Raw genomic sequence first — 15,409 nt, forward strand, 5'->3', positions numbered from 1 at the left:
TGCTAGAAGTTTGCTACTATGCCAAAGAATCCACTCACTGGGAAGGAACTAACTTGTAAAAGAAAAAAGGAAGGAGAGATAAAGCATAGTAAACTATAAGGTAAAGCTAATGTGAGAACTGTCTTGAATTAATGCTTAAAAATAAGCTTAGAGATAGTCCAGATTAAATAAATGACAGTAAAAGATCAAATTATTCCTGTATTAAATTTCAATTCGATAAGAAATTACACAAATGCAAATGATCATTATATTTTCATTTCAAGTTTCTCATAAGTACAAAAGTAGACATAAGTTAATTTTTCAACTGAGAAAATTATATTTTAACATTTAAAATTTACACTAATATTTTTAACATCTACTCTAGACCTAAGTTTATTTTTTACATTTTTAAGAAAAAGTTTTTAAAGTGATGACATTTTTCACCCTGTGAAGTATTTTGTTTGTGGGATATCAATTTTTATAACATTTTGGAAGTCAACTTTGAAATAGTAATAGCACTTTAAAAGCTTTTATTTGAGTATAATCATTTTTCCCTAATGAAATAATCAAGGCATATATTAATGTCAAGACATATTACTATCAAGATTGATATATAATGATGCTCACCACAATATTAACACCAACAAGCTAGAAATAACTCAATTGTACAACTACTGAGGAATAAATTATGTAGCTACCTGAATGGATAATGAGTAATCAGTAAAGTTTTCTTCAAGAATAATTAATGCCATAAGAAAAAGCTCTCAATACTATTGTTAAGTGGGAAAAAATATAAAAAAATATATATAAACAAACAAATGGAATGGTAGTGAGATCTATGGATCAATTTGCATGAACATGAATCAAAACAAAAATAACAAAACATTTGACTTTCTCTAGATGGTAAAAATTATATGTGATTAGATTTTCCCTGTTACAACAACTATGATAATTTATTTATAAAGTCTAATCTAAAATGGTTTATTAAAAATAACATGACATATTAAAAAGAAACAATAAAATAATCTACATACATGTAAAGAACAAGGAGTCAGACTGTTCCAGGTTTAAAACCTGGCTCAGCCCTTCACCGTGACTTTGGGTAAATTACTATCTTTTCTGGGTCTCAGTATGCTCTTCTATAAATGGGAATAATAATTCTCAATAGCTGAAATCTATATACAAAGGAGCTAGGATAATACCTAAAACAGTTCATTCTTCCTTCCAATTTGACACTAAACAGAAATTATTATATTCTAACAAATGTAATGCACAGGCAACTTGGTAAAAATGAATTTCAAATCATAATCACAAATGGCACTTTCAAGAGAAAATTAAAATCTAGTAGATATAACAGTTCAAGTTAGAAACTTACCTGTTCTTGAACATCTTCATGCTCTGAATTAAGAAGTTTGATAAAAATTGGAACAGCCCCAGTTTCAATCACTACTTTGGTATGCAGAAAAGTTCCAGATGCTATATTAGTTAATGCCCACGCAGCTTCAAACTAAGGAAAAATAAAAGCAAAATAGATGAAAGCCCCAAAGAAATGCCAGAAAGAGGAAGAAAGGAAGAAGAGAGGGAGTCAAGACTTAGCTGAATAAGTCTGAGAGAAAGATTCACTTACGATTAATAAGATTCAATGTGAAATCAGATTTGATAGGTAAAAAAAATTTTTTTTTAAAAAGGACTCTTCAATCTGGAAAAATAAGAACTGAGAAGAATAAAAATTTATAAAATCATTAACAATAAATGAACACATCTGAATTTATATTTCATAAAACCCCTGATGTTTACTATTAGGGAGCCAGGTATTCTAAATCAAGCAGTTTACAACAAAATGATACACACTACTTAATTAATAGAATATTTATGGAACTTAGAATCATAAATGGAGAAGGCAATGGCACCCTACTCCAGTACTCTTGCCTGGAAAATCCCATGGGCATTGGAGCCTGGTGGGTTGCAGTCCATGGGGTCGCTAGGAGTCGGACACGACTGAGCGACTTCACTTTCACTTTTCACTTTCCTGCACTGGAGAAGGAAATGGCAACCCACTCCAGTGTTCTTGCCTGGAGAATCCCAGGGACGGGGGAGGGCTGGTGGGCTGCCATCTCTGGGGTCGCACAGAGTCGGACACAACTGAAGCAACTTAGCAGCAGCAGCAGCAGAATCATAAAAGGTTACTTTTGTTTCCCTAAGGATCATCTATTCTAAACCTTCTCACTTAAATAAGAAAAACTAGAAAGCCATACATTTAGGTGGTTAGTTCAAGGTGAAAGAGTTCATTATTAGCAGAGCCATAAGAACTTGTGGTATTCTTTCAAGTAGCAGTGCCTCTGGAAGTTACTCATATCAATCAGATTTCAGATATACTTATCTGTGATGGATTTATAATGATGCAATTGAGAAAATTTTAACTCATGGTTCTCTAACCAACTAGCAAATTAGACCTGCAAATTAAGGAGTGACAATAATGACAATGGCTTTAAAAATATTTGGCCTAGACAACTTTTCACATTAAGGTAGGTATTATTATGATTAATAGAAGTGTAATAAAAAGCATTAGTGAAAGGCATGAAAAGTACAGATAAAACTAGAGAAAATGGTTATATTTTTTAAAAGGAAAAAAAAAAGAGGCAGAGCTCCTATTCAACTCCACTAGATCTTCAGTATGTGGCAACAATGCCAATTCTTCTGATTTGTAAAAAGAAGCCCAAATCTAGACTTCCATTTGAAATTCTTCAACTTTTGAAAGCCTGATATCTGAATTCATATATTTTAAAACATGTGCAGGCCAAACATGTAGGTCCCCAGTTTGAGGCCTCTCAATTACAGTAAGTCCCCTACATATGAGCCTTCAGGATACAAACTTTCAAAGATGTGAACGTGTGTTCCATCAACATCAGGCAAGAGTGATACAGATATACTGCATATATATATACTGATATATATCTGCAGCCTAACCTCCATCTCCTATTGTTGACGATCCTTCAGCTCTACCATCCCCACTTTCTCTCCCTCCTCCAGTCAGTAACTCTTCTCGCCTGGCATGCCAGCCCCTGCCTGCCAGCTGCTGTACTACACTACTATACTTTTCAAGGTAGTATACTACGAGATTAAAAATGTTTTCTTTATTTTTTGGTTGTTTTTTATGTATTATTTGTGTGGAAAGCATTATAAACCTTTTACAGCACAGTACTATATAGCCAATTGTGTTAGTTGGGTACCTAGGGTAACGTTATTGGACTGATAAATGCACTCTCAAAACAGAACTTAGTATAGTTCAGTTCAGTTCATTCACTCAGTTGTGTCCGACTCTTTGCAGCCCCATGAACCGCAGCACGCCAGGCCTCCCTGTCCATTACCAACTCCCGGAGTTCACCCAAACCCATGTCCATCAAGTCAGTGATACCATCCAACCATCTAATCCTCTGTCGTCCCCTTCTCCTCCTGCCCTCAATCTTTCCCAGCACCAGGGTCTTTTCAAATGAGTCAGCTCTTTGCATCAGGTGGCCAAAGTATTGGAGTTTCAGTATCAGGCCTTTCAATGAATATTCAGGACTAAATTCCTTTAGGATTGACTGGTTGGATCTCCCGGCAGTCCAAGGGACTCTCAAGAGTCTTCTCCAACACCACAGTTCAAAACATCAATTCTTCAGTGCTCAGCTTTCTTTATAGTCCAACTCTCACATCCATACATGACCACTGGAAATACCATAGCCTTGACTTTACTGATAAAGTAATGTCTCTGCTTTTCAATATGCTGTCTAGGTTGGTCATAACTCTTCTTCCAAGAAGCAAGCGTCTTTTAATTTCATGGCTACAATCACCATCTGCAGTGATTTTGGAGCCCCAAAAAATAAAGTCAGCCACTGTTTCCCCATCTATTTCCCATAAAATGATGGGACTGGATGCCATAATCTAAGTTTTCTGAATGTTGAGCTTTAAGACAACTTTTTCACTCTCCTCTTTCACTTTCATCAAGAGGCTCTTTAGCTCTTCTTTACTTTCTGCCATAAGGGTGGTGTCATCTGCATACCTGAGGTTATTGATATTTCTCCTGGCAATCTTGATTGCAGTCTGTGCTTCCTCCAGCCCAGCGTTTCTCATGATGTATTCTGCATATAAGTTAAATAAACAGGGTGACAATATACAGCCTTGACGTACTCCTGTTCCTATTTGGAACCAGTCTGTTGTTCCACGTTCAGTTCTAACTGTTGCTTCCTGACCTGCATATAGGTTTCTCAAGAGGCAGGTCAGGTGGTCTGGTATGCCCATCTCTTTCAGAATTTTCCACAGTTTATTGTGATCCACACAGTCAAAGGCTTTGGCATAGTCAATAAAACAGAAATAGATGTTTTTCTGGAACTCTCTTGCTTTTTTGATGATCCAGTGATTGTTGGCAATTTGATCTCTGGTTCCTTTTCCTTTTCTAAAACCAGCTTGAACATCTGGAAGTTCACGGTTCATATATTGCTGAAGCCTGGTTTGGAGAATTTTGAGCATTACTTTACTAACGTGTGAGATGAGTGCAATTGTGCAGTAGTTTGAGCATTCTTTGGTATGGTTCAAGAATATATTGAACAATATATTTCATATTAACTTGGATAATATGGCACACCATATAGCTGCCCCAAGAACACACTGTTGAATTTCACTAGGTTTCAAGTATAATGATTAATTGGAGAACAAAATGGCAACTCACTCCAGTATTCTTGACTGGAGAATTCCATGAACAGAGAAGCCTGAAGGGCTACAGTCCACAGGATTACAAAGGGACACGACTGAGTGACTAACACATACAATGACTGATAAACTCTCAAATCCCCAACATTCTTGAATACTGTGTGCTTTCTACACATGCTATTTTCACAACCTGAAATTACTTTTCCTTTTATTCAGCCTGTTAAACTCTCATTCCCCCTTAAGACTAGCTGTGTAACATTGTAAACATAAGCTGCTATGTTCTCTCTGCTCTCAAAGTACTTTGTATAACAATTTTCTATTAGCACTAAGTGTACTATAGTATCATCTATAGTACTATAGATCTGTTTAGGTGTTTGTCTTCCCCAACAGAGTGAAGAATTTCTGCAAAGAGAGAAATATCTTACCAATCTGTAACTACAATGCCTTATACAATGTATTGTTTAAAGTAACATTCAATTTTATCCATTCACTTCTTCTTTCAATCACTTAGAATTAAAGAGCCAAATAATAAACTGCTATCAGGAGGCTTAGGTTTTAGTTTGGACTCAGAGCTTACAAATAAAGTCAATGACCAAACCATGATTTCCAGCCCTTACAGCACTATTACATAAAGACCCTAGTTGATAGATAGATTTTAGGTGATTAATAGTCCTTATAGCATTATCACTTAATTGACATAAGACTATCCTTATTGTAAACATTCTCAGCATTTTTTATAAAGCTCATGATGGGTAATATTCAGAAGTGCAGCACATTTCTTTGCTTATACCTAGAGAGAGGATCTTTCCCAAGTTACTCAGATTAAGTGGAACACTATTCTAAGATGTAATTTCAAATTATTCAAATACCAGGAACAGTTCTCCTATACCAATAAGAGCATTAAGAAAGTAGGTGTAGGTTATATATATATAGCAATGAAAGTCAGGAAGAACAATCCTAAACAGTAAAATATTTGCAAACTTCAATATTTTTAGTAGCCAATTATTTGGAAGACATCTTTAAATTTTCACTATAACTGAGAAGCAACACTCTTTAAGACACACTTAACTTTGGTCACATTTTAAGTAGATTATACTGATTTGTTCTTGCTTAAAAAAAAAAAAAAAGGAACTGATCAATCAGATAAAAATGTTTTAAGAGGTACAAGAGTTTATACTAAAAAGTCACAACTTTAGTTAGGAGCCAAAATAAATTTAACTATTAAGTAAGTTAACATTTTGATTTATGATTTTCTAAAGCAAAAGTTATTAAAGGTTGACAACTATAAAATTTTTCTTAAAATTACAAATGATTTTAAATATATTTTTCAAAAAAAATTGCTTAATGATAATAGTTTCTAGAGAAAGTAATAGTTCCTAGAAAAAATTAGCACTGTAAACTTGACCAGGGCAAGACAGGTAGCACCACCTTTAATCGCCACCTACTGATATTTACTGAATGCTTACAATATATTCAGTACTGTAGAAGTTGCTTTCACTAGAAACTAATCCTATGTCATTTCTGGAAAGATAATTAAGAACGTAAACTACAGAACTCACTTGTAATGTACAATTTTCATTTCTTTCAAGAAATTTCACAAATCTCTGCACCACTCCTGGTTTCTGTATAACTTGATCAATTGGTGGATTAGGTTCTAAAAATTAAAAAAGAATGAAGCTATTATGCAGATACAAAAGCACAATGATCTGGACCCTGTGTCAGTTAACAGGACACACAAAATAACTCTTTCCTAGATTTCACTGCCCAGACTTGAAACCCTTAGCTGGACGTAACTGAAGAAAATAAATGCTCTCATAACTGCAATGTTTGCTGCCAAAAAAAAAAAAACTACAAAAAAGCAAATTATTTTTCATTAGTGTAACAGTAAGAAAATTTTAAAATATTTCCTAAACAAATATTTAAAATTCATAAATTAAAGGCTATTTAGCAGGTCACCTTTACAGTATGGGAGTATTTCAGTCCAATACTCAAAACACCAATCAAAGGATAATAACCCTCCTAAGGATAACAGTCCTTCTAATTCTTCATAACCATACTCCAATTTCCAGGGATATCCCTTTGACTACAACCATGAACTGCCTAATGTCTTTCAGCCAGACAAGTCCTATCTTCTCAAGATGTTATTTACAAAAATGCTATTGAACTATGTAGAATTCTTGATAAACTCTCACAATAGGTGAGGACTTAAGAGAATAATAAAATCTCTAAGAAGTTTAAATGCAAATTAAAATAAGTGCAAAAAGTAAATGCAATTAAAATAAATGCAAACTTAAAGATATTTCTGGGATTTCCTGGCAGTCCAATGCACCTGCAATGCAGGGGGCCCAGGTTCAATGATTGGGAACTAAGATCCCACAAGTCAAGCAATGTGGTCAAAAGAAAAAAAAAAAGGAATAGACATTTTTCCTTTTCCTTTTTCTACAAATTTACTATCCTAACTTTTTCAAAAATTGGGAGATTTCTGCAAAGCTAGTAAAATACTACAAAGTTTTGTTTTGATGTTCTATATGAAAAGTCTGGATTCTACAGCCTAAACTGCTCTTACAGTTATAAAACATCAACAAGATAATACATAATATTAATGCTTTTACTCCCACCCAATATAAAATAGAAATTAAATTTTTTAAAATTTGTAAAAAAAAGAAATATCTGATTAAATTATTTTACATTCATGCTCTGCTGTCATGCTGCCATTTTTAAAAAGTCTGAAAAATATTTCTGTAAGAATTTATAAATATGTATCTCTAACTTTCTTAGCAATGGGACTGATTTGGGACTATTTTGCTTCTTTAAATTCTTTTACATTTGCAGATATTCTACAATCAACATGTGTTACTTTGACAGTATAATGGTTTTAAAAAAGAGATTATGGAAAAAATTAAGACGTACTGGCAAAGAGTCTTAAAATTTAAAAAAAAAACTAACAAAATTGCACTACAAATTCCTGTAACATCAAGAAATAAGTAACATCAAATAAGCACACTGAAAATAATTCTTGCCTTTAGAAAGCAGCTTTCTAAATTTCTGTGTAGCTGTTAGCTGTTGATCAGCATTATTAGAAAAAATCATCTGAACCATATCTGAAGTAATAACTTCTTCCTAAAACACAGAAAATATAATTATTATCCAAACATTTTAAATTAATAATTTTGCAGTACATCTCTGAAATACTGAAGAAATATAATTTGAAATACATTTGTAATATCTACCTCTGGAATGGGTACAGTGGAACTGATGTCTGGATCCTGGATAGGATTTTCTAACATAGATTCATCATTTCTGGGCAAAGAGACATTTCTGCGTTTGAATAACTATAATAAAGAGAAATAATACATTAAGTTTTCCATAAAACCCTAAATTCCCATAGAATTATTTTTTCCTTTAAGTGAACAAAACAATCATTTTATCACTTAAAGTTCTGAATATTTTAGTATTTTGTAATCGCCATACCATAAACACTTAAATTATTCAAGAGAAGTTAAACATCTGGGGCTAGATTAGCTCTTGTCCTATAGACTGCTTTGGGACATTCTTAATCTCAGGTCTTTTAACCAATTTCCAGTACCATAAACAGAACACACATTTATATTTTACAGCACTTAGAAAAACACATATGCCTACACTGAATTATGAGATATCTAAGAAGAAAAGCAGATCTGTTATATGAGTGAGATAATGTGATATATTAACAGAGCCAGTATATCAGACTAACAAGTAACAAGAACAACTCTCAGGAAAGATGACCCTATGCTTAATAACTGAGTGAACATAAAGAAAAAAAAAAAGAGAGGAAGAGAGAGACATGGTCAAGTCACAGAGCAAGATTTACATGTATATTTCATAAATCAAAACTGATAAAAAATCTGGTATCATAATCTTTTTGATAGCTAAATAAAATTCTGCTCTTCCTCAGTCTCTACACAGTTCTTTTCCTATTCCTTTATTTAACAGACTTTTTTTTCTTAAGTACCTACTGTAATATAGTAGAGACTATGTTAGATGCTATAAATAGGGGGGATAATCATATTTCCAAAACACGCCTTTTTTAACTTTCTACATTGCTAGTCCCTTTTACATAGTGGTTCTAATTCATGTATGTGAGGACCATACCCTTCTACTTATTGATGAATACTTCTAAATTTCAGTGTGTCTTGGAATGAAACATGTGGAGATGCATTCTTTTAAATGAATTTTTCTATTCCTTATTTTCCATATATAAAGCTCAAACAGAGAAGGCTAAGAGGTCTGCCTGATGAGACTATAGGAGAACAGTATGAGTAGCATAGGAAAACGATTATAATTAACTTAGGGGCAAGGGTTATGAAAACCACAAAGTGACGAATACAGTTAATGTTTTTCTAGGGGGCAAATGTTGTAACACTGAGTGGAAGTGATACAAATAGGCTCAAGAGTAAATATGTCTTAGCGCTGGGGTAGAAATATTGACATAAAAGGTTCATCAATGGAATAGAAAAGTAAAATAGCACAGGATTCTGATTCATGAATTTGCTAATATTACTGGATTCTAATAAAAATATATTTATATTCAATTTCCTAGAAAAAAATTTTTCATTTAAAATTATCTAAAAATTAGCAATAACAGAATTAAATATTTTAAGACACCTACCTGTTCTTCTCTTTTTTGTTTTCGAAGCTGTATTCCTTCTTCTTCTCTTCGTCTACGCATCTCCTGGGGGTTTAGGGCTTTATTCTTATAACTTTTCATTCTATAGTTATCTTTCCCTGGACTGGCCATGGCATCTTAAGATTAGGAGTGAAGAAAATAGGTACCAATTACTTTCAAAATAACATGAGATGTTTACTCTGGGGCAATAAATTCAGGCTCGTGGATTAAATACACCAATAAAACTCATCCTGAAAATTATGTACAATGAATACATCCTCTCACCTCCACATCAAAATTGGAGGAAAATAATCAAATGTTTTAGGACTTCACTATCAAACAAATAATAGATTTTGGTCTAAACACAAAGTCATTACCATAATTTCACTGATTCGGAGAGGCACTCTCCTATCCCTGGTATTTTAACCTTTCTATAAGTGAGGTGCATCTTAAAATAACTGTTAGCCAGGAAACAGTCATGAAAACAGTTGGATAAAAAACTTCTAAATCACAGCTTCTGGAAAGATCAAGAAATAATCAGCAACGAATTGTCTTATTTTCAATAAAATACAGCATCAAGTTTCAGTAAGCACACTGTATGTATTTATTGGTGTCTGGCTTCTTTCATTTACTTAAGGAACTGCCTAAAGAACTAAAACCACACAGGTCAGGACTTGACTTATGACTACAATACCAATTTTCAGTACTAGAGTATAATCAGTTCATTTAAAATACTGAAATATTTCTATATTTTAAGTAGTTTTATTATACATATTTTAAAAATTAACACATAAATATTTTATAAATATACAAAACATATAAACATAAAATATATTTTAAAAGGGGCAGGAGATAAAACCAGAAAGGTAGGTAAGGTTGAAATATATAGTTCCTGCAATCTAGCTGAGAAATCTGGTCTTGATCCTAAGGAGAAGAATTAAGAAATTAAAGAGAAGGTTGTTTCAAACATTGATGATAAAAGACCTAAAGTAAATTAGTAGCTGCACTGAAAAACACAGAAGACAGACTGATTCCAGAAACATTTCAGATACTGATTCAATAAGAATTAGAGGCCAAGTGAGCATAAGAAATATGTGCTAAGAAAGAGAAAGGAGTTGAGGATGATTTCATGGTTTCCAGCATGAACTCTTTCAGAATAATGACAAAATAACCCAAGAAGGGAATACAGATGGAGGATTGGCGTAGTGGTTTTGTTTTCTTGCCTCCTTGTTTTTGAGATGAAAACAATGAATTCAATTATTTTATTTTTCACTTACACACAGCAAAAATCACTCAGTACACAGTTCTACGAACTTGACACAATGCTCAGGCGTATAACCAACATAATTAAGATACAGAACAGCTTCATAATTCCCCCCAAAACTTCCTCATGCTGCTCCTATTTAGTCCTTCTCCTACTCCTAAAACCTGGCAACCACTATTTCCATAGCTCTGCCTTTCCCCAAATTTCACATAAATGAAATTACAACAGTATATAGTCTTAATTGTCTTCATTTAACATAGTGTATCTGTGAGTCACCATAGTGTTGGCATGTATCAAAATTCATTCTTTATTGTTTAGCAATATTCTATTGTACAGATATACCACAGTTTATTGATTCACTAGCTGAAGGACATTTAGGTGGTTTCTAGTTTAGTGAAGGTGAAGTCGCTCAGTCGTGTCCAACTCTTTGCGACCCGGTAGACTGTAGCCCACCAGGCTCCTCTGTCCATGGGATTCTCCAGACAAGAATACTGGCGTGGGCTGCCATTTCCTTCTCCAGGAGATCTTCCCGACCCAGGGATCGAACCCAGGTCTCCTGCATTGCAGGCAGACACTTTACCCTCTGAGCCACCAGGGAAGCCCTGGTAGTTTTCAGTTTCTAGTTTAGGGCAGTTACAAATAAAACTGTTATAAACACTCATGTACAGGTTGTGTAAATGTAAGTTTTCATTTCTCTCAGGTAAATATCTAGGAGTAGAATCTATGGATAACAGGACAAGCATATGCTTCACATTTTATAACTGCCATTCTGAAAAGTAAGTATACCACTTTGCATTTCCATTAGCTATTATTGTTGCTCTGTATCCTGGCTACCCTTGTTAGAATTTTGTTATTGTTTACTGCAGCAACTCTAATGATGTATAGTGAATTTAATCTTAAATGTGTTAAATTTATAGTACATAGAGCACAAACAGAAGGTTTTGATTTATAAATGGTTAAAAATTATGAGTCAAACTCAGGAAAAGAGTATTGAATGATCATACAAGAGCACTAGAGCTATAAAAGAAAGACGCCCAAAGGATGTCTTAAGGATGTTCACATTTCCATGGAAAATGGAAAACAAAGGAAACCAAACATAAATAGAAGGATCAGAAGAAAATAAGAGTCCTGAAAAAGAAGGGAATTTAAAAGATAAAGAAATATTTCAGTTGCAGTGACCCTAAAAAAAAAAAGTCACTCAATTTATTCATTCATTGATTTATCCCACAAATATTTAAGTGTCTACAATAAGTCAAGTGCCACAGGAAGGTAGACTTGATAATCAGGTCACTGGTAAAGTAAGAAAAATTTCTTTAGTGGTGGAACTAAAGGTAGAATGGAAAGGGCTGAGGACTTTACAATGATTTAAAAAGTACTTTGCACCTCTTAACACATGTATATAGTTGTGCAATTAAAATACATGTATAATCAACCAATATCTCTTTATAAAAGTCAATAAATTAATTTTAGCAATATTGTGTGCACCTACAAATACCTATGTCTAGAAACAGTTCAATCTAACTTTCTTAATAACAATGTTTAGCATTATTCTCTATTTTATATATAAAAGCTCTGTTGCACTAATAAAAGCTTAGGCTCTTGGAAGGGAAAAACAAAGTTAATTACCGAGCAAATGGCTTCATATTTATTGTTGAATTACACTCAACAGTATAAAATATCTTAGCAAAATGAAATGTTCGCAGCAATAAACCTCTTTACAATATTTACCACCTATGCATTAGGCATCTTCTAGGCCACTGGCTTCTAAACTTTTGATCACATATCCTATGCACACAAAATACATTTGGGAATTCACCCTCAATATGCTTGTTTATTTATATATGCATATTACTAACTTAATAAACTATCCACTTATAAATTCACAGAAGTTTATTAAAAAAAGAAAAGTTTTAAAATATAAGCAGAAGTTCTAATATTTTCTCCCCACATCTGATTGAATCACCTGTGCCTCCCAACACACACAGCAGACAGTACTCATAAGACCATCAATCTAGGCAATGACAAATTAAAATCTTTCAGTATAAATGCTAACCAAATAAAATCTCGCCCCAGCAACTCATATATTGTTTGTTTTCCTTCTATAGTACTAACTTCTTGTCCCTTATTTAACATCTGCATCCTCACTGCAGTTGCTTTAAAGGGGGTAAGTTCAAGGAAAATGATTTTTTAAAGCTGCCTCACCCAAGGGGATTTTCTTTCTCTGGAATATAGCTTAAAAGACAGTACTTCAAAGCCTGCTGTCTCATACAAGTTATTTCAAATATAAGAAATGCCATTCAAACACTATAAAGTTGCCAGAGGATTTTTTTCAGTCATAAGCTTGTTTTTGACTCCGCTCTTTGAAAAAACTGTGCGGAGGTTGGGCAAATAACTGGAATCTGAACTTTTTCTAATACATATTAACGGAATTTCTTGTCTCCATAAAGCCTGCGTTTCTATGGGCTTGGGTGTCTGTTAGTAAAATGACAAGATCAGTACAAAGGGGAAAGTGCAGCAACCAGAGCCCCTACAAGCAAACAAGCAGTACTTGAAGATCTAAAGGACAGAGCTATTTCCTGTTTACCATGAGAGAAAGTCACTTTTTAAAATAAAATATAAATCATGGAATGCTGTAACTAAGAGACATCAGATCAGAAGGTTTTTTTAAAGAAGTGTTCAAAAAGTCAAAGAGTAAATGCCAGTGTCATATTCTTTTGAAGTAGCACTATCCTTTCTCACAGCTTTCAATTCCTCTCATCTCTCATGTCTTGTGCATTAGTGAGGAGACACTATTAAACTGTCACCTTGGAAGTGAGCTAGCTGAAGCACCCACCTAACCCGCGCTGGCCCGCGTCAGGACTGAGCCCTTCCAGGCATCTGCGCCAGGTGGACGGCAGCGCTGGCGGTAGAGGGTGCGACACGTAGGCCCCTGGAGCTGAACCTGCCTTATTCTGGACACGAAGGAACTTCTAACAAGCTGAGCTGCGGAAAAGACTGCTGAGCCCCTGAAGTGACAGGCAACGTCTGTTAAGACCATGTACCGAAAAAAAAAAAAAAAAAGAACTGCCGAGAGACAGCGGAGCAGAGCGGCGAGAGGATCCTGTGCCTAAAGCTCCTGAGCATCAGCCTGGCTCTCGGAGAGGCTCTGAGCTCCTTGCGGCTTAGCGTCCTCAAGGGAAAGGTCTGGCCGCCACGCCCCCGCCACTGCTGTCTCCCTCTGGAAAAGCTGAGAGAACCCGGCCCGGCCCTGAACCCTTTGTTGCTGCTGCTACTGCTGCTAAGTCGCTTCAGTCGTGTCCGACTCTGTGCGACCCCACAGACGGCAGCCCACCAGGCTCCCCGGTCCCTGGGATTCTCCAGGCAAGAGAACACTGCAGTGGGTTGCCATTTCTTTCTCCAATTGTAGTGGAGGATAAAAACAGTGGCCTCAGGAACTAGTAGCTCCCGAAAGGACCAAACCCGAGGCTCACCCCACCTGGTGTGTGTCACTCCCACTTACCCATTAATGTGGCACTAGCCGGCGCCCTGACTTCCCAGTCCCCGGCTGTGGTGGCTGCTGCGGTAACTGTGGGGTCAGCACTCCGCCCCTAGCGATGAGTACAGAGACCAGGCTCACAACTCAAGATGGCGGCCTCCTGCGCCCCTTACTCTAGACCCCTAAGTCTGGGCTCCCAGAAGCCCTTGCACGCGGCAGCGGCGGCGGTGGCGGCAGCGGCGGCAGCGAAGCTGCAGCACCGACAGGCAGAGGGGCGGAGAGAAGCGGACGCCCCAGCCCCACCCACTCATGGAGGATCCGGCGACTTCTGGACTCTGGGATTTTAACTCTGTGCGTTGCTGTGGCAGAAGTGTGTCCTACTGCCCTGCCAGCAGTAGCGCTCCCTGCCAATTCTGTCATTCACCCGTTCGTTCTTTTGTTCATCCATACATCCAAGCTTCCATCCATTCATTTATTCATTTTACAACGTAGTATTGACGGAGGGACTAATCTGTGCCAGACTTGATTTGATGTTGGAGGTACAATAGTGTACACAACGGATAAAAATCCTGACCTCGTGGAGCTTCATTTTCTTCAACTTCATTCACTTCTTCCTATCTTCTCTGCTCATTTGTTTCAACCTTTCAGTTGAAAAATTTTGGATGCCGTAACATCTGTGGATTTTTTTTTTTTTTTGCAAAATAGTAGCCACTGATGTATGAAATAAATAACTCCAAGTAAAGTATTCTTAATTTATTATAACACACATATAGCCTTGTTCAACACATGATTCAACCTTGGGGTTGAACAAGCAGTATTGAAAACAGATTGTTTATGTAGTGCAAGGCACAGAATATGCAAGATAATTAGCACATGATTCCTTCCCCAAAGAAGCTCCTGTTTTCCATCTCTTGTTCTTTTTTGTTCTCTTTTCTGAGAAAGTTTTTGGGTTACCTTACAGCTCTCTATTGATACGATTTTTTAAATTCTGATATTGTATTTTTTAAGTACCAAGAGCTGTTTCGTATTTTTAATCAGGGGTCAAAATAGCGTTATCTTGAAACCTTGAGGCAAAAACAGGTCTTTGCCACCCTCCATAGTTCGCGGAGTTTGGCACGCTGTAGCATTATAAGCCCTTGATTGATGGTGTAATAGAGTGCTACTCAGTCAGGCCCTAGACAGTGGGTATTGTGGATTCGCGTAATGCCTTAGGACCCAACCTGGGAATTCATTTATAGAGACCTCTGAGTCTAGTGTCTCCTCTTAAATTAGACGTTGGAACCTTGACGGGAAAACGACTACGACTCCCACAATGCACTACGACCCAGATTAGCGTGCAGAGGTTCATGCTGGGATT

At 35.8% G+C, this 15,409-nt stretch overlaps 1 protein-coding gene across 1 annotated transcript in view; it reads right to left on the bottom strand.

Moving 5' to 3' along the window:
- Nucleotides 1-15,337, bottom strand: part of KPNA5 (karyopherin subunit alpha 5) — a 51,411-nt gene extending 36,074 nt beyond the window's left edge. The window contains exons 1-6 of the mRNA XM_086317177.1: nt 14,077-15,337; nt 9,317-9,450; nt 7,899-8,000; nt 7,689-7,788; nt 6,228-6,322; nt 1,355-1,486 (exon numbers count right to left, since the gene is read on the bottom strand). Of these exons, the coding sequence (XP_086173303.1) occupies nt 1,355-1,486; nt 6,228-6,322; nt 7,689-7,788; nt 7,899-8,000; nt 9,317-9,450; nt 14,077-14,080 (567 nt within the window). The 5' untranslated portion in view covers nt 14,081-15,337. The remainder of the gene's footprint in view (nt 1-1,354; nt 1,487-6,227; nt 6,323-7,688; nt 7,789-7,898; nt 8,001-9,316; nt 9,451-14,076) is intronic.
- Between the last annotated feature and the right edge of the window lie 72 nt (nt 15,338-15,409).

This window comes from Bos grunniens, chromosome 9 (genome assembly GCF_055505025.1).
Source record: "Bos grunniens cultivar Pamir isolate PY7600 chromosome 9, Bosgru_T2T1.0, whole genome shotgun sequence".
NCBI classification, from domain to species: domain Eukaryota; kingdom Metazoa; phylum Chordata; class Mammalia; order Artiodactyla; family Bovidae; genus Bos; species Bos grunniens.